The following is a 26262-nucleotide window of genomic DNA, read 5'->3' on the forward strand; positions in this document are numbered from 1 at the left end:
TCAGCTTCACTTTGAAGTGGGGGAGCTAAATACCGGCCAAATATCTGTGGGGAAACATTAGTGATAGCAGCTGTGAAAATCTTAATAGTTAGGAATGAAGGTAGCTGCTGTTGCCACATACATAAAAAAATCTGAGGTGTTAAAAATTATTTTCTCTGATTTTTGTTACCTCTAAGTGACCCTCCAGATGTCTCTGTATTTTATATTACCACTATTCGATTAGGGTTAATAAATCAGTTTACTTTGTGTCTTATTTTTTAAAAAAGAAATCAATGACTAACAGGTGTCAATCTGTCAGGGAGCCTCATTTATCTCCGGCTTCAAACAGCTCAAATGTTGGCAGCGTGTCGGTTAAAAAATCTTGGAGCTGACAGCTTTGAGAGCGTGTAGTCAACACCCCCAAACAGACGCACACCCACCATCGCGCTGCCGAGCCTGGAAACTGAGAACCAGATGTACCCAGGATGCACCGCTCTACAGCAGAGCACTGTCAAACACTGTGCCGTTACCTCGGCGACGGCTAATGACTTCCAGCTGCGATGGCCGGAGATTCTCGAGGACATTTCTCAGCTATTTAAAATCCAGCCATCATGTGCATACGCATGAGGTTGATTTCAAAAACATAAACTCGATCCTTATTTTTCTTTTCAAGGGAGGGAAACGACTGTCTCCATGTGTGCACACCTGCAACTGTGAGAGGTTATCTGAGGTAAGAATGGGGGGAAGGCATTCCCGGCAATGTCAGTTCAGATCAATAGGAGGAATCTATTTACAGCCTGATGCCAATAAAGTCAGGATGCAGTGATCAGCTGAAAACTGCACAAATACAATGTTTTACCTAATCAATAATTTCATTGATTTTTGTAAATGTAGGGTTATTTTTAATGTTCTGGCACCAGCATGTTTCAAACAATTTGGGACAGGAGCAACAAAAGAAAGGGAAAGTTGTGAATGCTCGGTAAACACATAACCCTAACCTGTAGAAAGGATATTACTACATCAGCTTGGGAACCATTTGTGCAACTGTCGAGAACAGTTTGTTTGCAGCATTTTGTTTCACACGGCATCCAAACTTTTCTGGAGACTGGGTTGTAATATTTTCTCTATTATTTGGTGTGAAATTTGTGTGAGTGCTACTTGGAGGATATGAACGTCACCGTGACTTCAGCTGTGACTCAATTCCAGCTCCACAATCCAAGATCTACTTTGCAACACTTCACTTTGACGTCGCGTTGCATCACTAAAAAGGAAATTACTTTCTGTGGTAAAGAGGCCAGACTGGCCCCTGGACACCCTGAACAGAACAATCCTGTCTGCATTGTGGTCTCCGTCTCCCAGTGGACGCATACGGCTTTAGTGGTGTTTCCAACTAGGACTGTGGTCTCTCTCCTAGATTTGGTGTCTTTTGTCTGGCTTTGTAAATCTTCAAAATAGTGCGAGTGAAAAAAGCAGACTTGAATGAGGCCAGTGTATCCTGGCCTCCGTATTGTCCCCTGAGTTTGGCAAAATGGATCTTGTGACATGCACTCTCCTGGCAAGGGACAGAGCCTCCTTTGTGCTTCCCCTGTCTCGTTCTTGTGAAACTTTAACATTATCCAATTGGGGCTCTCTTTTTTTTTTCATGCGCCACAGTTGAGGTAATTCCCTAACCTTGAGGTAGGAAAAAACTGCAACTCAGAACAAACAGGAATGAAGGGTGAGTAAGTATGCAGAAAGGAATCAATGGTTAGTTTGATGATGTTCTGCAAATCCCATGATGACATAGAGAAATGTGTTACTTATGAAAGAAAGGAAGAAGAGGAAGATAACAAGAAGAAAAAAAGAGAGAAAAGGTTAAATGCAAACCAAAGCCCACCACAATCAAAGACACGGCAGATACAGACTTGAACTTTGATTGAAGGAACACTTGGAAAAGAGGAGAGGTCCTTTTTTCTTTTATGTGTTCCTTCAGACAGGATGGGAGAACCAACCCGAGAGGGAGTGAGAACGGCGGTGCTCAGACTGAGAAGAGGTCATGCTGGGGATGACACTTTGGACACGAGCCGAGTATTCTGGGTAAACAGATGGATGATGAGAGAAAAGAAGAATGATGATGACAAAGCTAGGAAAGGAAAAACAAGAAAGATGAGGTTCCGCCTATGACAGAGAACAAGAAACAAGAGGGTAACTGATATTTTCCACATATTTAAAGGATGCTGAAAGCCTGGACATCAAACCTAAACCATAAATGAAACAGTGTTGTCTTCAATGTCTCCACACAAGTCATGAAAAAAAAGGATAATTTCTCTGAAAAAAGATGCAGAAATCAAATTCAAGATGGGTCTCATTGACCTCACACAAACAGCACACTACATTTCCAACCCTAATGGTGTGAAACTAGCATTTAGTATTGCGTAAAGTGAACCGCTAACTACATTTAAATGGCAGTGAAGTTAATGGAACCGTCCTGCTGATTCTAGAAAACCTTTTTCTGGCACTGGGCTCGGCTATCACACTGCCTTTTGTTGACTTTCTTGCTGCTCTGCAGGATGTCTGATGTGCTTATCTAGGAACAGTCAACCTGCTGGACTGAAGAGAACACTTCCTGTTTGAGCCTGAGTGATGAGGTGACGGTCAGGAAATGAGATAAGGGCAGAACAGTGATTTCCATGAGTATGTGTGTGTACAGAGCACGGCTGATGGGTTCAACATTACAGTGCTGTAAATGTTATGTGGTAAAAAAGCAAATATTCTCTCCTGGATTAAGGATTGTTTGTGGAAATAATGAGCCAAAAGTTTGGGTGCTTCTTGGAAGAAGATACAGTTGAAGTCTACAACCAGGAGGATGTAATTATCAGGATGAAATAATGTTAGAACTTACCCGCCACTCTTTGGGCCACCAGACCTTCAACGTTGAAGACTTCATCTGGCTCGCTTTCTCTTGGCTGGGGTGATGCTGAGGCAGCACTCGGGCGTCCCTGGGACTCAGGGGCCTCTGCAAACTGCGCCAATGCACTTGGTGGGTATGTGTTGATGGGCTTCACCTGGATGTGACCAGCTACAGAGGGGGTTGCTTGTGGGAAAGGACCAGGTCCGGCCATTTCAGATGAGTGACTCAGAGATCCCTGGACAGCAGTAGGCTCTGGCGTACTAGGTTTCCCGGGTGACATCTGAGGTGGCGACGAGTGGCTGGCCAGGCTGGACTTGGGGCCAGAAAAGTGGGTATGAATGGCAGTGTCTGCCTGGTAGGAGGGCCTGGTTTGGCTCTGGGAGAAGGACGGCTGGGTGGTCACTACGGCACTGTTTTCCCGCGGTGGAGCACTTTGGGACTTTGGCACCAGCGAACGGCCTGGCTCCAGGTCCATCATGAGAAGATTGAGGGTTTCAATAGATTGCTCAATTTCTTGCTGGGAGGCGCTGTGGCGATGAGGAAACTGTGGGAGGCTGTGGTGACTGGGAATCACTGCTACAGAGGGAGGTGGACTAAAAGTGAGGCCTTCAGTCACTGGCTCCTCGGGGACACCGAACTGCTGCCAAACATTGAGACCACGCTGGACGGCATCCCTGCTACTGGTGGTGCGCGCGGGAGCTTGTGGCAGAGAGTTTGGCTCTGCACCAAATGAGTGAGAGTGGTACAAATTGCCATTCTGCGTTGCCATGTAATTACCCGAGGACGGGGCTGAATCACTTTGGGACAATTTGACAGGTTTGTTCGGTACGCCGACCTGTAGCTGGACGGATTCCAGAGGCTTTTCTGGGGCGCTGCGCTCGAGATACGGCACATGGTCCTGGCCATTGATAATTGACTCAGACTGGTAGTAAATATCGGCTGGTGTAGCCCGACCCTCTGTGGAGGAGAACGTCCCCAAACTGTCCACACTGTTGCCCTCTTGACTGGTGGGCAGTTCATCATCTAAAATGTCTGTCTCACGGTCGATGCTACTGTGCCCATTGACATGGACCTGCGCAGGCACCAAGTGAAGCATGCCTCCAACAGTGGAGGTTGGGGTGGACAGGTAGCCCTGTCGATGCATGGGCCCCTCCAATCCACTCAGCAGCTGCTCCAGCTCCTGTTTCTCCTGGGGACTGATTGGCTGTTGTACAGGTGGGGCTTGATGATGAACCGAGGGTAGCTCCTCACCTGCAGGAACGTGTGTCTGGCTCACTGTGGAAGCCTGAGGGGCTGCTGCCGCGTCATCAGTTCGGTCAGTTTTGATGGAGGCAGTGGAGTTTCCTGAGTCACTGCTCACTGACAAGGCATGATCAACCACAGGGAGGGCATGTTCAACAGCAGTGGGAGGGAGGCCGTTCGCTGTGACTGTTCCCTCAACGGACTCCTTTTTGCGAACCTTGGCGTAGAGGCTTCCGTCCAGGGGTCCTTCAGTATGGATGACTTCTGAAACAAACAGATAAAGACAGAGGCTCATCAGAAACACTAAATTATCTTTAAAGTCCTAGCTCTTTGGAAATTGCAGATCAAAACGTGTAATCCATTAAACAAAAACAGACAGTATTCATCAAGTAAGAGTGTGGAACTATCCCTGAGAGAAGTGGGGGTACCAGGAGATTATGTGGGCATGGTCAAAACAGCTGCACTTAAATAAAACACTGGCTCACGTCCCCCTTTTCTGCCAGCTTCAGGAAATGAGCAGAGGCTGTGGCATGCGCTGTGGAAAAAACGATGAAATAACAGGAGCCTGCTTTGCACTCTCTCAAGCCAGATGACTTAATCTGTGCCACCTGAGGGGCACTGGCATACCAGAGGATTGATCAGTTGTTGATATTACTTGCTGATGATCCCAACAACTGTGAGGATGATGACTTGATGTAGAAACCAGTTGGATGAATGGAAATCACAGACATTTCTACCAATGTATAAACTCATAAACTCCGATGGAAAGCTGCGATGTAAACTGTGTTCGCCGAGCACAAAAAAACACGCCCCTTGCACATACACATTTACAAACAGCCACACCCAAGTCCAGAGAAGAGGAAGTAGGGTGCCCCAATCAGAAAAGTTTAGTCATCGCTGGAAAATCAGCCTCACAGAGCAAGGAAGGCCTGGAGGCTTTTCTTGGCTTCCGAAACCCAAAGCAAAACAAAAGCTCAACATACTGAGAGTCACACTGAAAAGGCTGAAACACACACACACACACACACACACACACACACACACACACACACACATACACACCAGCTTACATCAAGCTGTTTTCCTCCTGCATTCTCTCATAAAGCCAACACGTGATTAAAGCGATCTGTTCTTATAAAGTGTGATAAGAACTACGTCACATGCTCTGCACCATTAAGTAACAATCTGTGTGGTCATGCGTGCTTCAGGGGGGCAAAGTGGACAGCAATACCATGTTAGATAATTCTTCTTCCACTGTCCATTTAAGTTCCCAAGAAACCTCATAACCCATGATGAGGCATGTTCCGATAACCAAATCTGATTCTACAGCTGGGAAGGGGAGCCGCACAAAGGAGCTGTCTGTGTCTCTGTAACTTATAGATATCTCCATCTCGCCTTTGGTGAATACGGGGCTCTGTAATGGAGCTCAGTGGGCGTACACAGGCTGGGTACTGCAAGGTCTCCTTGGCTGGCCCCGGGGCAACTTGCCAGGGGAATGGCGCACTGTAGCAGGCTGCTGGTGGAAACAAATCCAGTGGTAGTTGGTCACAGCACATGTTGTTCTACTACTAATCCATTAGTGAGTTACTTTGATTGGTACACTGGTCGTTGAAGGAGTTGGCTTGTAGTATCGGATGCCATTTTGACAAGTTCGCACTTGTCGTTTAATTAACACAGTACATCAACACTCAAGGTAGTATAAAAAATACCAGAATGAATACCTGCCAAAGCCAATACAGAACAATTCTGATGCAAATGGTTGGATGTCTGGTAGCTTTTAATACAAATTATCCACTAAATTCCGTGTTGTCTACCCTGAAAAGGTATCTTCTAAGACACGAGGTCCAAATCAAGTCATCATAACACATTTATATAGCTCATGAAACTGCTTAAGTATCAAGTTAGGTGCATGCACCGCCGTCCACATGCGCACACACACATTTAATGCCTCAGTCATGCTGATAAACATAGACATAAGTCGTGAAAGAAGAGCTCCCCTGACTCTCTCCATTTCAGCTCCTTTATTATCACCTGCCCCGTAGCCAAATGTCACGCAATTAGGATGATCACACACACAGCCCAAGCTGAGCTACAACACTTTAACAAGTCACCTCAAAGTAAGTCAAAGCCCTGTCAAAAAAGCAGAAACACCTCCACAGGAGGCGGCTCCCCTACCTGTGTGAGCAGTGGACGACGGTACAGTCCCAATCTAAGCTGGGAAAAGCCCTGCAGAGGAGCCCCCGGGTGGGACATGAGGGATTACAGCAGCAGTTACGGGAGTTGGTTTTGGCTACCGTTCCTTGTCCTCCTCCCTGTCCTGACTAGCTGTCTGGCCGGTTCAGGACAGATACTGCTGTTGCTGGCTGCTCAGTGGTTTGCACTAGTCTAAAGGCTGCCCCTGCTGTGTGTGCGTATGTGGGAGGTCTATCACAACAGCCTGTTTGACGGTGCGTGGAGGGAGGAGGGGGGATGCCGGGCCACTGAACTCCAGTGAGAAAAGTTTGATAGAATGACATCAGTCCCTTCAGATTCCCGTATCACCCACACCTACTTCCTTGAGATACAATTTTATTAGCCTCCACTGTGAGTATAAAAAGGTTTTTGTTCTATTAAAATAAAATGTTTTCCGGTAATTCTGTCTGCAAATTATTCCAGTGTATAAAAACAAGTCAACGCTATAGATGAAAAATATAGAATATACAGAAATAAGCCCTTTCCATGCACACATACACTCAGATGCCCCTCCTCAATCCCACTGGTGTCGAAAACACTCATGTAATGGAAAGAGTTACTTCGTCCAACAACAGTCATTTAACGAGCGAGCTCCAAGCTAGGAAGCAGGGAGAAAACTCCACCCTGCTGCAGGCAGATGGAGAAAACAGAGCAACGATTAGAGGGTAAAAAATAGAATATGAAGAATACATCGACTGGCTGCTGATCTGATTTGTACAGAATATAGATGGGGCTCCTTTTGAAAGGTCTAAAGACAGAGGGTGTTGTTCACGGCACAGATAATAGATTTGATTTGAAATGATAACGTCAAGTGCAAATGATGTACAGTATGTGTTCACTGGGATGCAACACACAAAACAAAAACTCTTTTCCCACAGTCTGAAAGCTCTTCAGTCCGCGGTCACGTTCGTATCACCTCGCCATCTGTACACATTAGCATGCAGGACAGCCACTTTACTATTGCAAGGAACAACCCAGAACAACTGACAACAAAGCACAGTCGTCATTCTGACTGATAAGAATAAACACGTGACTCTTGCCTCCACAAAACATTCTCATTTTACTCAGATTCAATGGAAGTTGCATGATCGTGGACTGCACTGTGATACTGTTTCCTCATTTGACTCACAGATCATCACACCAACTCTTCTCTTTGTGGCCTCACATCCTCCCCCTGCCCTCTCACTCTGCTCTCTCAGTGATGATGATGATGATGGCGATGATGATGATGATGATGACGATGTGCTATGATCCCACTCCCACATCAAATGAAAGCCCAATTTAGTCAGCCCTTTCCAACTAACTCATGTCTTCACTTTAGAGGTGACGTGACTGATGAGAAAGCCACAGGATCCCCATTCGTACAACAGGAAATCTAACCCGTCACTTCACACTCAGGAGACTTTTTACGGCAAGCGGACTATTTTTGTTGTGACTGCTTCTGTATGTGCTGCTATGTCTGCGGCTGCTTTCATTCAGTTGAAATGAGCAAGTACAAGCCTCTACAAATAACCTTTGACAGTGTTCCTTCATGTGATAAGAAGCGGCATATGTACGTGTGATATCTTACACTTTGTGTTTGTACATACTCTGCAGGAGGTGAATACTTGCTCTGTGATCCCAAGCACATTAGTCAGAGGAGAATGTCTGCAATCCTGACCTCAGAGAGCTAACTAATTATACGACAGCAGGGGGGAGAGTGAACCACGTCTAACCGGTCTGGAATGAGCGATTGGTTTCGTCACTAAATCCTGGTCATTAGAGAGAGGCAAAAATCACTGAAGGTTTCCTTTAGAAAGCAGATGCACAAAAGTTAAAACAAACCAAGCGAATCACGATTGTAAAATGCAGTGCGAGGCGTTTAAACTGTTCGCTCACATTGATGCATGTCTACACAGCCCATTCTCAGAAACGTTCATAGATTTACACTTGAACTTAATCTTAAAATCATTTATGATGTTGTGCTTGAACTCTATAACTTTGCATGAGCCGGTTTTGAGAATCCCATTTGTAACTTTCACACCTGCCATCTATTCATCTAAAATCAGCCTAAACTGACGGCACCTGACCGATTCCCCTTCATACAATGCCAGCACGAATGCAAGTTAAGTGATAGCCAGGAACCAAAAGAGAAAATGTTACGTTTTGGATGTTGAGATCACAACATTGGCAGATGAGGCAACACTTATTATTTCCTGGAGTATAAAAGTGTGTTAACAAACAGAGCCAAACACGCAGCTGTTGGTTGGTCATAGCTACACATAAAACTCATGCATTTGCGTCCCAAACTGAAATACCCCCTAAGTCAAGTATAGACTTAGAGATGTGGTCCTTGTCATGCAAAAACTAGGTGCTCATGTCTCATAACTTAAACCACACATCTTGATGAATTTAACGGAAACAACTCCTCACCAAACGGAAAGAATCTCTGCTCCGAGGTCTTTGCCTGTTATGTTCTTTCATGCCACTATCTGTGAAAGTTAGGTCTCTGTGAATTAATTAAAGAGTATGATCTGGACGAGCTCCGATTAAAAACATGTCATGACCCAGTTGGCGCGATCTAAATAAAACCGACTTGACTCATACTTCAGATAAAAATCGAGCGTCAGTCCGTGTTTCAGACGGTAAACACCTCCAGATATTTTGAGGTCCTGTCGGCCAGATGGTGCAACTCTGTGACCTCTTGATCTCTAAACTCTGAGCTCTGACCTCTGTGGCAATAGATCCCCCTTAACAGCGGAAATAGCATGTTTCCCCTCCAGCTTACATGAACAAACACCATGTGAAACTCCGTGCTTGTGTCTGTGTGTGTGTGTGTGTGTGTGTGTGTGGGCGTTCCAAAACAGTTGGGGGTCCGTGTCTACCGGCCACAAGTGTGACATTAATAAAAAGCAATGATGAAACATTTTCTAAGAATGTCCCCTCAGGCATCGACTGCTGAAACCACTAATAGCCACGACAAGAATAAAGTGTATTTACATTCAAGAAGCCCGAGAGAATTAAAACCGTGCATGATACTCTAACAGTATGTAAGTATAGCCCAGCGCCATATTTGGTTAAAGTTAATGGCTGAACTATTGATTTGGCAACAAAGCATGCCTTTACTGTATGAGAGAGTTAGCTCAAGGACAGCTATTAAAGTAATACTGTGGCTTTGTAAATGATCTACACACAAGAGGCTATTAAATCTTCTGAGGTGGATTAATTAGACTTGCAAAGATCGGATGAGACTAATGAATTAAAATAGTCAGCGGGGAGCTCATGAACCTGATGCCTGATAAAAATAAAGCAACACTTAAGTTTTCTTAGTGGCTTACTCATTGTGCAATACCAATCCATATTTATATATTGTATATAATATATATTTAGGATGCTGTGTCAAACATAAAACAGAATGTGATGATTTGCTGATTGTTTTCCGACGTATTCTCAACTGGAAAGACTGTATATTTAATGTTTTACCTCATCAGCTTCATTGGTTTTTGTAAATATACGCTTATTCTATACACACAACATGTTTCAAAACACCTATTTGGAATATCCCACAGGTAAACAGGCTCATTGGTAACCGGTGATAGTATTATGATGGGTATGAACAAGACAAGGTAGTGTGACGCTCGCCACTTTATGTGAAACACGTGCTTTTATAGCATCCCAACTTTTATGGAATTGGGGTTGTACAATACAAAGTAATAAGCTAAATGCTATTGATGGGTATTCTCAGCGCATTACTGCAAAAGCACACCAGTATATACGGTACGTTTAAGTACAGTTCAGCTGTTGCCAACATCCACAGCCACAAAATGCTAAGTCAAATGTAAGTACAGGAACTCGCTCCGGCTTAATGAACACTTGCCCTGCAGCTCATTAAATATACATGACAGAGTGCTGAATCAATGTGTGAGTGCAAACTGGCCAGGACTGGAGAAACAAAGGACGAGGTAATGGAAGTGAAAATACTGACTGATGTTTACATGGATGCTCTTTGCACCTTTTAAACTTGCCATCACTGAAATTCACAAATGTACCTTGAAGTTGAGCACAAAGTCATTTCTTTTCAAATAACAATCCTGTAATACTACAATATCCAAGTAAATCGAGGCCTCTGTATTTAAAACTGCTCTGCAACACAAGCGGTAACCTGACACCAGTATTGGTCAGAAGTAGTGACTATTTTTAGCACAACTGTTACTGAAAACAAACACAAAGCACGGACACGACCAACACAGACACCATGTGCTATATATCAGCCAGACAGTTCATCCATGCAGAGCATTATGTTTCACTCTGGATGAGGTTGAGTCTCAGGAAAAGTCATTAGCGGTCGTTAGCAGCGGGGTTGCGTAGGGAAAATCTTGAGGGCCAAATGAGGAGAGCGTCTGATGAGCTGGCTGTAACTATCTCGTTCTAGAGGTGAGGAGAAGCTTTGATGGGCTAACTCTTGCTAAATTTAGTCTGGAGCGACTACAAAGACAGAGCCGCTTCATTTTGCCAGGAGCCTTGATAGTTTACGCAGATCCTCCTCGAAGCAGCTCTCGTCAGGTCCTGTTCTGATCAACATCCTGGTTAGTGCTTCAGACACAAGCTGGCCTTGCCTGATCAGACACTTCCTGATATGAAAGCTGTATTTATGTGATTCTTGTGCCTTCAGGCGACCAAAACTTTGTGATTGTTGGGATGTAGAATTTTTCCAGTGTCGCAAATCATTGTTTTTACTCTTCACTTTTCAAAAAGAATTTAACAGCAGAGCATGAAGGCGGTAGTGGTGGTCCACACTTTTATTATGGTGGTCCAAGTTTTTGTGGTAAAAAGCATTCCTTGGCGGCCTCGATCAGCTGGAGAAAAATATGTTTTTAATGACTTCTGCTCGATCAGTCATTGTGTCACCAGCCAACTCTTAGTACCTATGAGCACAGATGGGAAAGAAAGAGCAGGATGGTACAACAATCTTTACATCCAATCCCCAGTTGCGATGGCCATGACGCAACACCTGCTCACTACCTTCCTGTTGGTTGGTACAAACCTGAGGCACCACCACCAGGGCCTGAATCTGTACAGCGGTCTGACCGTTTGCCACCATCTGCAACCCTAAACCAACCAATGAAGAAAAACGGACTTGGCCAGTATCTGTTTCTTGATGTTACTGGCAGTATAGTGGCCAGTATAACACAACCTTTTTCAAGCAGTGCTTCTTGTGCAGCGAAGAACACAGTGTTATGACAAAGACCAGGAAAAAGGCTGGTGCATGAATAGGACTCTCTTTAAAAAGAAAGATAATAACATGGGAGGAGAGGCCAGTGTTCCCAATGGGGCCAAAATGAAAGCATTTGAGTTCATGCTGAAAAATTAGTCCCTTTCTGCCTGTGAAGTTCATCTCCCGTGTCCGTCCAGCCCCTTGGCTCAGGAGGGGTCTTTTTAGTGAGCTAACTGACCCGTGCAGACGGATTCTCCAGGCCAATAACACTCCCGCAACAAGACAGTGGTGCCTAATAAAGAAAGTGCAAGCTCTTGGTCTTCCCATTCTTACTTTTGCTCGATTCTTTGGGTTTACGAAGCAAAAACATTTAACAGGAAAAGGGTGAGGACGACTAGCTGCGGGACAAGTGCCTATGAAAAGCCTTTTTACAATGTGTAAGCACTTCAGGCATCCCATCCTGTGAGAAAGGTGCGTATTAATGTTCAACTGTCAGCTAGAAAGAGTGGCAGTCAAGTGCTGTCAACAGTTAAGACTTGAATTTACCATTTACTTATAAATGTCCTTGTTAAAGTACCATGTCATCCACAAGTGATGGTTTACTGTTGACCGAGATAAAGCGATTTCTAACAGTCTCCCCTCAGATAGAGCACTGACATCAATGGATCAAAGCTGAGTGAAAGGAGATCTTGTGAGAAAAGCTTGTGGAAAGTGATCGTGATTAATTATGTCCTGGCTCCGCAATGGCATTTTTAGCCAGATCAGCTGTGCAAAGATGGCCGGAGAAAAAGAAAGACGGGGAAAGAGAGAGAGAGAGAGAGAGAAAGAATGTCTGGCCAACAGCTGGAGTGAAGCTGCATCTGCGAGGAGGCAACAGACGGCTCATTCATTCCTACACATCATGGACGACGGATAATTAGCACTCTCTTCCCCGGGATTAGCAATGTCTGCAAAGACCTTCTATGAAAATTACACATTCTAATGACCGTTAGATTCTGTTACTGTACATCCAGAGCTAGAAAACCTCTGTCTGAGAAGTTGCTATCATATTTGAGTTGTTGTCGCCTAGCAGAAACCCCCGCCCCCGTGCCCCCTGTGCCCCCTCAGCCAGGGTCCAAACGGGGACACTCCGCAACACAAGGCACTTGTTGTCTCTTTGTGTCGATGCAGTTCTTCCTAGAAGGCCTTTATTTTTTTCTGTCTTGGCTGTTATGCAATGGGAGCTGAGCAAAGTTTGGAGTCAAAGCAGCCTAATCCGTCCCAAAGCCTCAGACCAGACTGAGGGATTGATACTGAAAGCCTGTTGCCAACACAAAAGAGCAGACGGTTCACCTCTGCATCTTCTTGGAGCCACGCCACAGCCTGACCATGTCTACGGTACGATGGGAAACATTCCTATGGAGCAACTTGGCTTTCAGCATCAGCGGGAGCGGCTGTCAGAGTCGGCTGGGAAGTGTCGGATGCCAGAATTTTTCAGGTCAGCAGATGTCACGTGAGGTGGACAGCTGCCGTCCAGAGCCTGATGTTCACACTCAAATCAATTCACACAGACATGTTAATCTATTTTTCATCTGATCATGAAAAAAACTCATCTGGAACCATACCAATAACAAGCCCTAGAAGAATGGATCAACAGAGAACCCGACCATCAAATGAGGGATAGAAGTTAACGCTTTCGTATCTCGTCCTGATGAACGACCCATGATCAAGTTACTGACTCCAGGTCATGAATGAGACTCTGCGCATGAACTCCTCGTTGTTGTGGGTGTCAATAAATCCAAACATTATATTATTATTACCATAGGAGCTACTCCTGCATGATGTGAATGAAAATCTGCAATGTGAGATTTGCTCTTTTCTCCCTCCTCAGCCATCCAGCCTGCTAACCTCGAGATCAACAACAAATTGACAGTTGATCTGAGGATAGCTGATGGCTAGCTGGGGCTTTTATCTGATTTGCTAAATGGTATGAATGCATGTGTGATTTGATTGAAGACAGAATGAGTTGTTGATTTGCGAACTTTAAGGTCCACTTTGTGTCAAAGTTCCACACGACAAATACTGAAGCTTTGGGATTGTAGGTCGGTCAGTCGCCATCGTGAAGTGTCAGCATTTGATGAGTTTGGAATGAGACTCAAAAATCAACTTTCTTACTAAATGAACCTTTAAAATCAGTATTTCAATAAATATTTTGAGCTGAGAGTAGCTGAAGAACCAGGTGACACAGATGTGACGTAACACCAAATTCCTTTAGAATTACTATGCTGTAATTTGCCAAATTTAGGGACATCTCTGCAACATTGCATTTGTTCTGAATTAGTAATGGTTATATATCACACTGCTGTCTGCAGTAATTTACTGCTCACCTGCTTCTTGCACTACTCTTGGCCCATTTGAATCTCAGTCATCCGTTGGGACGAGACGGTCTCAGCAGTGATATCATCCTGTTGCATCAACTTCCATCTCCACCAAGATTACATAAGTCCCCCTCTGACTCCACCTCTGTCCGTCGCTCAGCAGGCAACACAAATACAGACTTGAATTTGTCTTGACTCATTTGAACTTCGGATTCTTAAGAATGCAGCAACAAGAGGTCCGAGCCCCGCCGGGGCAGGCACGGTCAGCTCATCCCTTCTGACGGGTGAGTTGAGGCTGCGGGACATCCTCCTGTGACTAATGCGTCGCTGACCTCCTGGACCGAGTGTGCAAAACAACACATACATCTGGGCTGCCACTTCTCGACACAGGGAAGTGATTTTCTGACCTCGGATAAACAGTAACTTATTGGCATCGGAAAATAAGCTTACGTAGAGAAATCAAGGACACTTCGGGCGTGTTGTTTTTCAGATTTGCTACAGTGGCTGAAAACTTCACTTCTCACAGATCAAAACACTTCAAGGCCCTTAATGTACAGTTCAATAATATATATGCTGATTTATTACATTTGGAGTCTTTCTATCATTAAACATAGCTGAGATCTGGGATCATTTGAAGTTGACCACAGTTGAACCAGGAAGTTAGTCTGCAAACCCTGATGGATGTTTGGGGAATGATTTCTACGCTCGCATTAGTTTTTTCTTCCAAGTAAGTCGACTATTTTTCTGTTTATTTAAAACCTGCACGCTATTTAGACTTGTTGCCACATTTCCAGATCTCAGCTAATAACTTAATAAGTACTAAATAGTAATGCTCTCATTTCTGATGAACAATGGCCAAAACTACAAAAAAACAGAGCTAAGATGTAATACATTTAAATGATCCTTTAAGTCAATAAAAGCAGACTGCCATGTGTGCCTCCATGTCTCATCAGGATTTGATAAAAGCATTCGTAAAAGATTAAACTTCAAAGAATAACTTTCCATGTTAGTGTGGTTGAAACAGTAAAAAAAAAAAAAATAGGGTTGTGCAACACAATGTGGCCAAGTGTTTGGATAATAGACAACCTGATGTCAATAAGTAATTCAGTGCATTTTGAGATAAAGCAGAAAATCAAGTTTCTGGTTTGCTGAGCATGCTACTCACATGTTGTGAAAGACGTCAGCTGCTTGAGTTTGTGACCACTTTTCCCTCCGGTCGTTACAAAGAGCAGACGACAAACTGGACACAGGTTGAAGACTGAGCTCTTCAACAGCTTGGAAAAAAAGGGGGAATCGAAGAAATGCTGGACACTAACTCAACATGTAACGCTGAGAAGCTGTCGGTCTGTCTGTGCTGCGCAGCAGCGTGCACAAACCCACACTGACATTCTCCGTCACTCCTCCTCCTGTGAATGTGTGCACAAAAGAGCTTCACAGCCGAGCGGAGGAGTTCGCTTTAACTCCTCCGACTCCTCAGAGGAGAGACAGTGGCAGTTTAAGACTGTGTGAGATTCAACACGGCTAAAGTTTGGACCAGATTACAAGAACTCTGTTCAGAACCAGAAAGGAAATGACTTTTAAAAAAAGCCCAAACAGACACTGATTCCCCAGACTGGTTAATTTTCACTTTAGTTGTGTTTTTTTCCCCACAACCAAGTCTGCATCTTAATAAACTGGTTCAGTAGAAAAAGGCAGCAAAGTTTATTCCTAATATAGCCGTGTGAAATATAAACTCTATATCCTTTAAAATGTCCCCCAACTAAATCTAAATGAACGTGATGTTATTTGATAGACATGAAACACTCAAAACAGAAACTAATGCTGAAAAGAATTATCAGTGAAGAATAAGTCGCCCTTTTCTGTGATTAAATGTTAAAAATATCTCTTTCTCATATTTTTTCTCCGTCCCCTCAAATTGTCTGCCTTTACTCTCCATAATTTTCTTTTATTTATGTCTCAGTTTGTTGTTGTCTCTAATCTCTCGTCCCAATATGCCAGAAATGCGGCGGCGTGGCCAGCTGAACCAATCACTGGGACCGAATGGTAAACAACAACAGAACATCCAACAAAACGACTCTCAATATCCACCGACAGAAACACGATCCACCCCTCACTGTCAGAGCACTGCAGGACTCATGCTGCATTCACATGCACAGAACTAAACATGATGGTGATTAACTCGACACGCTGATGACCGACATTCAGTCACGTCCTCAGTTAAGCTGATTTTAGCGCAACAATAACAAACTGCAGCCTCTTAATTCAGATCGCTGACACCAATACATCGGCACAACACAGCGAGGGTGCTGACATAGAGAGTCATCAACCAAGAATACGCAGCGGGTCATCAACATCATCTGGCACAGAACTGCAGTAAAACACATGTCCAGATTCCTGTTTTATTACTGTGTGAAGAGAATGACGCAGTTTAGCATGAAATCACACCGTCGAGGGGAATCAGAGGATTGTTGCTGCTGTTTTAGAATCATTTGAAATATATATTTGTTCATCTGATGCACCTTCAAACTGAACTTCTTGGATTGTGTTTCATCTCCGAGAGGGCAACATGTGGCGCTGAAGTCCAAGTGCGTCCTCGAGACAAACCCACTCGTTTCACAACTATGGATTTGATCACCACGGACGTGCCCTTCCTTTGATAATTACAATCATGTTATTTGTGGAGACGTTGTGCTGACCTCTGATGTTTTGGACATTCTCATGTGTTTGTGCAAGGTGCAGGCACGACAAAAATCCCTGTGCTGAAAGTCGCCCGCAGCAGCTGTAGCTGTTTTTACAGAATAAACACAATGAAAGTCGACATCAATCTTTGGAAACCAACAACCACACGGACAGAAGTTACCCAATGGTGAACCCAACAAAACATTGGCCCTATAATTTAAAGGCTTTATGCAATGCCTCGATAAGCAAAGAGGGCATAAAACTTGTTGTAAGTAGCCTCGCGCTTTCCTCACAAAAGCAGCTGCGATCCGGACAAACTGCAAACCCGACAACAACAACCATCCTTTTTGTTTCTAACTAACACTTGTGAAGACATACATCCTCCCGGCTCTGACAGCCTCTCTGTCAGAGGAGCAAACCGCCTTTCAGCACTGAACAAGTGACAAGCCAAATGACAGTGGAAACACTCCAGTTTCCTGGAAACCCCGTCCCTTTTGTGCCAGTGAGAGGGAACCATTTTTAACTGTTACTTTAGATGCTATTTGCAAGCTGAGCCCATTTAAAATGCAGCGCGTGTCACTAAATAAAGTCACGGCACAAAAGGCTGCTTACAGGACGCGACTGAAGTCTTATCGAGCACTCGGAGTCTGAAGGAGCTGAATAAGAGCCGGTGATTGTGTGTGTGTGTGTGTGATTGTATGTGTGTGTGTGTGTGTGAGTGTGTGTGTGTGTGTTTGTGTGCATTTTTGTGTTTTTTACGCTCGCTTGAGTTTATCATGTGTTTGAGGCCGAAGCTTGCAAATGTGTTTGTGTGACGCCATTAAAGTCAAATTCAGCCCCTGACCACAGAATCACCGTCAGATGAGAGAAGACAGGATGAGGTAAACACACCAACACACACACACACACACACACACACACAAACACACTGAAACAGAATGAGTCGAGACTTACACCTATTCTATTTTAGCGAGGCCTATTTCAAGCTGCCGCCGAGTGTGTGGTAGACACTTTATGAGCAGTGATAGAAGGTAGCCAAGTGACCTCTGACCTTTGGCTGTCTGGGACGCTAATAAAAACACTCCGGGGGGGAATCAGGGACGTTCAACCCTCCTCTAAAAAGTCACATTTTTTTGTAATCGTCCTTTAATAGCTGGTTGTTTTACCTCTGCGTGTGTTGTTGTTGCCAGTTTAATAACGGACGAGATCACTGACAGATTGACAGCTTCACCTTTGAGGGACTTTCTCTACTATTCCAATTTTCAGCTACATTCAACTCCCACTTCATAACGCTCGAAAGGAAAATATTGCACTGGGATTTGTGGTCGAGGGTGCAAAATCAAGCAAATTACAACTGTCCTCATAGTGGCGTTGTAAATACGGACGAGTGGCATCATTGTTTGTGCTGCCGTTGCAAAGACGCCCACCAAACAACCCGAGACAAAACATGAGATCAATGCTGGATCATGTTGTTACTGTATCCATTAATAATCATCTACATTGAATCCAGGACGCCTGTATGCATTTACAAGATGACAATCCTTCCCTTTGTACTGTTATGTAATGCGAGAGTTTTTTTCTTCCCCTGCAGCAGACAGGAGTAGAGTTATTCCAGGGGATTTTAAAAACAAGCTGACCATCACGACCCTCGCGGGACAAAACACCAGGCCCGCTGCTATCACTCAGGGCGTAGAGCTGCTTCCTTTTTTGGGTGGCAGAGAAAGTAGCACTTTGGTCAGAGAGTGACCACCGCTCCCTCCACAGGAAGGCTCTGTCCATGCCTGTGGCTCGACCCAGGAATGTCTCGCACTGCGCTGCGCTCCCACAGGGCCTCCGGCTGCTCCGCGGCCGCAGTTTCACCACAAATGAATTCAGCGGTATCGGAGCTTCTCCTCTCTTTCAAAACATGATTTACTGTTTACATCTCGGACAGCTTTGGACAGCCTCACAATGATGATATGAGTTGATTTTCGACACAAATTAGCAGTTTTTTTTCTTCATCTACTCTGTACTTGTTGTAACCATTTTACTCCAGCGTTGATAAGATTGTAGTGTAGGAGCAACTAAATAATCAAACAATACTGTGCGATCAAAAAAAACATCAATATTCACACACGAGCTGATTATGTTTGGGTTTTTTTTAAAGGTGTTAATCACTAATGATGCAGCTGGTCGAGGTGGAACTCATTTCTAATGTCTCCACATGTTGCTGGGCAGCTTGTTAATTTCTCAGAAGATAAATTAAGTTTTATTTGAATCTATGAAAACACATCATGATGTATTTTGTTGATTCTGCAAGTAACTAAAATGATCAGATAACTGTAGTGGAGTAAAAAAGTACTACAAATAGTACTTGAGTAAATGTATCAGTGACGTTCCTCATCAAGCGTTCTAGCCCCGGCTTGAACTTAAATGTGACTTGAGTTTGACCCCGTCGCGTGGGAGTTTTAACGAGATGAAAGTGTGAAAAAGTCTTTAAACTCCATTAGGAAGCGGCTGAATGTGTCCTCTGTGTCACGCACAAAGACAAAACCAGCCTTGTTCAAGAGGTCAGCTCAGTTACAGGCTGTGTGTGTGTGTGTGTGTGTGTGTGTGTGTGTGTGTGTGTGTGTGTGTGTGTGTGTGTGTGTGTGTGTGTGTGTGTGAGCGAGAGTTCGACAAAATGCATTTCCACAGTCACATGCAGAGTTTACATAACATTCATCACAAGTGAACTTTTACCTAAAAGGTTCTCTAAATGCACATTTCAGGACCAAATCACTGACACAGAGAGATAATAAAGACATTTACAGTAATTACAGTTACAGTAATCCAGCGGTAATGAGTCACGAACGGTTACATGACATCCTCAAGTGGCCGTAATGAGCGCGGCTGTGAGTCGGTGTAATTAACAACCCTGTTAACTTTACAGCACACAGGGAGGAGGGCAGAGGGAGTTTCACCTTCTCTCTGTTGTGTGTGATTATTTTAAATTGTGCTGCCAGGTCAGAAAGTCACAACCCGATCACTCTTCATAATCAGTTACTCAGATGTTACATTTAAAACCTGCTGTTTAGGTAGATGCGACTCAGCTCCGGCAGCGTGCGGCGTCCTCCTCGACTTACCGTCTGTGGTGTCCTCGCAGGTCTGATTGAAGTTCTCGTAGGAGTCCCAGCGGATCAGAGAGTCCTGCGTGTTGTAGTCGACGGAGACGCTCGGCCCGTTCTCCAGGTGGTCCACACCTTGACCAGAGGTACGAGAAGACAGAGCAGAAAACGTGAATGTCTTTGAATCGCCTTAAGGTCTAAAAAACCCAGACCAATAGGTTGATTAAGGTCACAAATGTTATTCTAATAATCAGGGAGTCATGTTGGTCCACCAGCCATGAGCCCGGTTCAATATATCCGTCTCTTTCCACTCCAACATTTCCAGTCTACAATCCCACAACATCATGTAAGTTATCAGCAAATCCACCATAAACAGATAAGTATGCATGTAAAATATTGGACACATTGATTCTTACCATGTATCTTCTCAGGTCCAAAGGAGAAAATAAACTCCACCTTTCCATATTCTGGAAACCTTTCGTCTGCACACAGGAAATAAAAAAAAAACAAAGTGGAGAACGTCAGGACATGATTGGTTACTCACTACTACACAAAGTTTCCGAGCGTGTTTGCATGCACATTATAACGACAGTCAGATCTTTCCTTTTTTCTCACCTTTGAACGTCTCATCGAGCTCGTCCTTCCCGAACACGATCCCGAGGTCGTGAACGGCGCAGGTGTGGAACTGCACCCTGAATATCACGTCTCGGCACGGGCTGCGGTAGCGCTTGTGGTAGCACTTTAGCTGTGAAGTGAAAAAAAAAAAACAATCAGAGGAAAATCAAACTAAACTGAACAGTAGCAGCTTTTCAGCCGACAGAGCTCAACAGGTCAGTCTGATGGAGTCTGACTGCAGACGGATTCATTTTTAGCTCCGGAAGTACAATAAAAAGATTTTTTTAGAAAATAAATCAACTGCAAAATTGAAACATCTCCATAGTTGAGCTGAATAAGGCTTCAATGCAGATAAACTCAAGATTCAGCGCTTCTTCTTTCTTTACACTGATTCCCAGACCTTCATGTACAAACATCCCTATAACGTATGGCCTCTCCACAAGCATTATTATCCAAACTGTTTAAGAGCGACACTAAAACTCCACACAGGAAAATCTTCTGCCTCCCTCCTGCTGTTTCCTGACGGGCAGCCTGGACCTGTTCGTTTTTAACAAGGACCTCACATTTACAGGTACCGGAGGAATATTTAGCCCCGACCTGAACGCCTCACAAACCGCGACTGTAAAATAATAAATAAAACTGAGAAACATCCAACTGTTGCAGTGACATTTTTGACATAACTGTAGAGAATTCACCGTGATAAAATAAAAAAATAAAAAACTCAATATAAAGATGATTTTGATGAAGGTGGGACTGTTTTTTCTCCTGTGTGGCCAAACAAGACCAGAACATATGAGGTCCCCCAAATCCAAAACAAGCACATAAAGAATGGCGGATGAGACGAAGGCAAAGTAGAATATCCTGTGGCTTAGTGCGGCTCTCTGGGCTACAGCGGGGAACCTCCCACTGAGGGGGTCCAGCTTCAGCAAAACACTTCTGGTGAGCCAGAACAAAAAATAGAAGAAAAAAAAAAAAAAAAAACAGGCGAAGGAAAACATTCATTTGAAGCTCACGTGTTGCCTTCTAAAGCCTCAACACATTTGTTTTTCCACGCACAGGCCTTAAAAACACAAGACCTCTCTTTGGTGCAAGAAACCAATTAGCTTAGCTTAGCTTAGCTTAGCTTAGCATAAAGACCAGAAAGAATGTGAAAAACTAGTCAGAGGCATCTTTAAAGCTCGCTAATAAACTTTTGCCATTTTTGTCCATAAAACAACATTTTAAAATGTGCAAAAAGTCACTTAAAGTGACAGTTCACCACAAAATCCTCATCTATAGTGCTATTTATCCATTTAGGTTGTGTTGGTGTGATTTAGAGAGGTTTCTATCAGCAGTACAACAACATGAAAGCTTATTGATTCTGGTGGGAACTGTTTGTTTGATTATAAAGTTTTGGGGATGTTTTAATGTTGGTCAGAGGTCAGCTTGCTGATTCCGGATGTTTCTCATGCGTTTCTCAAGCATTTCCTGTCAGTAGCTTCATACTTAAAGTACAGTGAGTGGTTCTTCTAATAGCATACTTCCCAAAATGCTGAGCTTTTCCTCCAAAAGGTTTGATTACTTAAACTGAACTTGGAATCAAAGAGACTAAAAGCTGGCCAGTAAAAGGAAAAAATATAGCCAAAACCTTAAGAATTAAAATGATGTTTATTAAGATTTTCCTCTGTGATTATCCCTTTTTTTCATCTAACCGTCCGGTAATTAGAATTTTTCTGGCAGTCATAACATTCACGACTCAGTCCCGGCTGTACAAACACACCAGCAGCGTTGTTAATGCAGGAGCACGCCACCACACTCTGACTAATGTCTCTCCCGTTCGGCCACACGGCCACAGCTCACATCCTCTGCGTTATTTGAATAATAACGAGCATCAGCAGCTGCGGCGCGGTCAGATGATGCATCCAGCAGAATCCATTAGTCCGTCTTAAATAAAGGATGAGATATGAGGAGCCAAAACAGATCAGTAAGTGCTCCTTTGAAATGCTCCACGCTGACATTACGAGCCCCGAGGACATTTCATGGGTAACTTTCTGGCCCGGAGTGACAGCAGGAGCAGAAACTTTGCTGATGTGTGCACTTCTTCTGCATGAACGACATGCAAAATAAGCCACAGGTGCTACTTTAATGAGACCGTTCTTCAAATAGAACGCGAATGATTGCATATATATATATAAAAAAAAATAATAAAAAAAAACTCTCTCACACGGAACTAAAACCATCCATTTGTAAGAGGATTATGTCATGTTAAAACAGCACAGTGTGTATCCCAAACGCCGCTGGAGAGGAAGTGCGCGGCCGTTTTGACGTCATGCTTTCCAGCAAACATTATCGTGTGCTAATGAGGGTCTATAAACTGAGGAACAGGACCCGGTCCAACTGTCTTCCCCCACGTTTTATGGCCCCGTTTCTACTCCGATTGGACGCTATAAACTGCTGCAGCACACGCATTTAGCACGTACAAGAAATGTCCGATTGGAAAAACCAACAGGATTCCCTCATTACTAATAAACAATAAAAATCTGTGCATCCTCTGTACATTTTCTCATTTCACATCCATTTATTTTTCTTTCCCTCTGGCAGAGAGAGAGCACGCTGGAAAAAAAAAAAAAAAAAGTAAGACTATAAACTCCGTCTTGCTGTTGGCTTCACACCAGTTAACCCAGTAAAATAAGGAAAAAATGTTCTCCAGCAGTGTTTCCACATTGTTTCCTCACAGTGATACAAACAGCTGAGACATTACACAGAGGCTCTGTTGAGACCTGGTATTAAAGGTCCTGACTGCTCTAAGTACAAGTAGTTCATGTTTGGACTCTCTAAACCCGACAGTGTTTGCAGCAGATGTTTGTGAACGAGACCACTGAGCAACATCACCAGACTCCCTTTACAAATCACACAATTTTGCGAGTTGCTGTGTGAAATGAAACGTAAAATGAAACTTTTCCACACAGCTACAGAACATTCTCAATCAGTTGGGCCTTCTCGTAAATGCGCCTTTAAATTCAACGCATTGAGTTTATTTTCTTGTCTCGCATCGCTTGTCTTAACTGCCAACATTTAGCAACTGACTAAACACACTGTTCCAACTAACTTTACCGTTTACGATACATTTATGAAAGACAACAACATTTTATTGACATAAACCAAGTCAAATTTTACCAAACAGTAACTGGTAAAGGCCTCTTAGAGTTCGATGTGACCAGACTCCCTTAGAAAAAATGCACAATTTTCTAAATGTTGAGTTAGGAGAAACTTTACAGACCTTGTGAAGCGCTATTAACAACAAAGTCTCGATTATTTGGACCTTCTTGTAAATTCGGCACAAGATAAATATCAACTTGTTTCTTTGTTTGTGTAAGAACAGTAGTGTCAGGGTAGAGGTCACTTGGGACGCATGTTGATGCCAGTTGTGAACTCACTTATCTAAACCCGTCCACTTAGGATCGAATCACTGTGGACGGATGCTAACACCGGGTCTGGACAGGGATTAAGATCTGATTTGTCTTCTGTGCCTTCCTTACCAGAATGTCCCCCTTCAGAAGAAGTCCAGGTTCGATGGTGATGCAGATGCTCGTCTGGCTGTCACCTTGAACATTACTGCAAAAGAGAAAACAGCAACAGGTCAGACAACAAGCCAAGCGCCTGATCACAGTCCAGTCCATCTCATCGGGTCTCTTTTTTTGATGTTGCTTGCGCGGATGCGACCACGCGCACATGATCCGCATCGTCAGCTAACAATCCCTCATCTGCTCCAACACGGTGCGGTGCTCGGATGAGTTCGGGTGTTAGTGTCTACATGATTGTGTAACTGAGAGAGTGGGATCAAAGAGCAGAGAGTGCTAATGGGGATCATGTGAGAAGAAGTGGGGAGGAATATGATTCGGGGAGACCGTTTCACACTTAGTTACTGCGTCGGCTGTAAACGTGTTTATAGTGTTGACACTTTTGTAAGAATAGACGGAGTAGAAACAGCAGCAGGCTTTAGTGTTTACACAAGTGACTTTGTTACAGCTCTGCAGCTAAAATTGGAGGAAAAGACTCTCATTAACCTCATTTTTAGCTGCAGCAGGAAGCTGTTTTCAGCAAAGAAGCTCCACTAATCCTGCTGTATTTTTACTCTCCCGGCGCCAGACACTAGACGTACAGAGTTAGTGACATGCTGGTGAACACTACGGGGCATTCTGCAGCTAAACAGCGCCCGAGGAGTCGCTGGAGACCAAAATAGAGCTTGAAAGAGAGTGAATTTTGGACTTAAGGCAGAAACATTGCTTGCACAAAGGTATTCGAGTCATATTAAACTGAAACCCTTTCAAATGTGTTGTAAATGTATCCTGTTTCTCTGCAGCCTCGCCCATCCGACCTCAGCACAGCCCTCCTTCTCCCCAAACAACAACAGAATAAAAGCCTAGAATCCATTATTTCCTGTCTGGCCCTGGGAACCAGCGGGGTCCTGTGGCAGAAAAGCGCTGCAGGCGTCCACACAGATGCCTGTCTGCCCGTTTCATTGGCTCTCCAGTCACAAATAATACCAGAAGTGATTGCGGGATCTAAAAAGTAAAGGAAAGGAGAGCCTGCAGCTGGGGAGGCTAGCTAAATACAATAATGTGAGGCAGGCAGAGTGTAAACTGGCAAGAGGGATGATGTATGTGTATATTTGGGGGCAGGGGAGTTAATGGAGAGGCTATAAAGGAAAATCAGGGGTTTTATTATTGAGCCATTGTGAGCTCGCTATCCCTGGAATCTTGTAAAAGCATTTGAGTGCGAGTATGTTTTAAGACTTACTAGATCCCAGATGTGTACACGGGCTGCATGGCCTGGTAGATCTTGAGAAAAGGACGACAACCTGGAACAGAAGACAGAAGTTAGATCTGTGTGAAAACGATTGTGCGTGAGAGCGTACCTGTGCGTGTCGCTCACCTCCTTTGGATTCGAAGTTGGGGATGCCGTGCATGATGACGTGGTGGAGGAACAGCGGCTTGTTGTTGATCTTGATGTGTCCGGAGAGCAGGCCGCTGAAGTACTCCACATACCTGAGGAAGGAGGAGGGCGGAGGAGAGGAGGACGTGAGCAGCCGTATCATCGTCCCTCATCTTTTACAACAAAAGTTTAACATTATAATCCTGTGTTCATCACAACACAGACACACAACCAACAACACTGAATGTTCTAAACTTGTAAAACGTGCAGAATGAGCGAGCCGCGCACCGTGTTCTCATTATAAACTCAATGAAATACTTTAAAGCTGCACTAATCTTTCATTTGTATCTCAACAATGAACACAAATGGTTGTGTGAAATGCAAAAGTAATTCACCATCATCACTCTGCACTCAGCTCTTTGAAACCTTGTTTTGCAGTCTGATGCACACTGATTACTGCAGCAGGCAGCTGGTTTTATTAAAGGATCTGGTGACTAGCTGGTAAACATAGCAGGGCTCCCACACCTTGTTAAACAGCTAAATTCAAGGCCTTCCCGGGATTAATTCCCCTTAAATATAAGGCATAGTTTGAGACACGGATCGAGGTTAATAACTGTGACCACAATGACAATTTTATTAATCAGAGCTCGCAGATTTACAGAAGCTAACACACAACGATTAAAAAGAGATTGTGCTGCGTCACAGTGGAGAAGAAACTGACATATGAACTCAGAGGAAATGCAGTTAAAAGTACAAAAATACAAAAAAAAAACAAGTTCAATTTCTAATCTTGCACAAAATCGTTAAAGCACGCCCTTTCAATGGCCCTCGTCTGTTTATGTGAACTTTCAAAAAACGTTTCATGCTCCAATTTTTTCCATCAAATTCATAAAATTTCAAGGCTTTTTAAGGATCCGTGGGAACTCTGCGCAGTGAAGCATCCAGCAGCTCCAGGGCAGATTATTGTGAGAGAGCAAACCAGAAAACACAAGAGTGAATATTTGACTTAAAACATTTGAAGCTGCATGAATTCATTTAAAGTTCGAGGAAAGTTTCTTGTAGGGGGGAGAGAGA

The 26262-nt window shown here is 43.9% G+C and overlaps 1 protein-coding gene across 17 annotated transcripts in view; it reads right to left on the reverse strand.

Annotated features, from left to right (window-relative positions):
- tns1b (tensin 1b) overlaps positions 1 to 26262 on the reverse strand; it is a 162035-nt gene that overhangs the window by 15211 nt on the left and 120562 nt on the right. For 12 of the 17 annotated variants that reach the window (XM_037110284.1, XM_037110279.1, XM_037110283.1 and 9 more), the window contains 8 exons: positions 25189 to 25301; positions 25054 to 25114; positions 23793 to 23868; positions 20275 to 20404; positions 20076 to 20141; positions 19678 to 19800; positions 2861 to 4375; positions 1971 to 2051 (listed from right to left, as the gene is read on the reverse strand). In XM_037110284.1, the coding sequence (XP_036966179.1) occupies positions 1971 to 2051; positions 2861 to 4375; positions 19678 to 19800; positions 20076 to 20141; positions 20275 to 20404; positions 23793 to 23868; positions 25054 to 25114; positions 25189 to 25301 (2165 nt within the window). The remainder of the gene's footprint in view (positions 1 to 1970; positions 2052 to 2860; positions 4376 to 19677; positions 19801 to 20075; positions 20142 to 20274; positions 20405 to 23792; positions 23869 to 25053; positions 25115 to 25188; positions 25302 to 26262) is intronic. The other 5 variants (XM_037110280.1, XM_037110295.1, XM_037110294.1 and 2 more) reach the window with 3 other exon arrangements.

This window comes from Acanthopagrus latus, chromosome 9, assembly GCF_904848185.1.
Source record: "Acanthopagrus latus isolate v.2019 chromosome 9, fAcaLat1.1, whole genome shotgun sequence".
Taxonomy (NCBI): Eukaryota; Metazoa; Chordata; class Actinopteri; order Spariformes; family Sparidae; genus Acanthopagrus; species Acanthopagrus latus.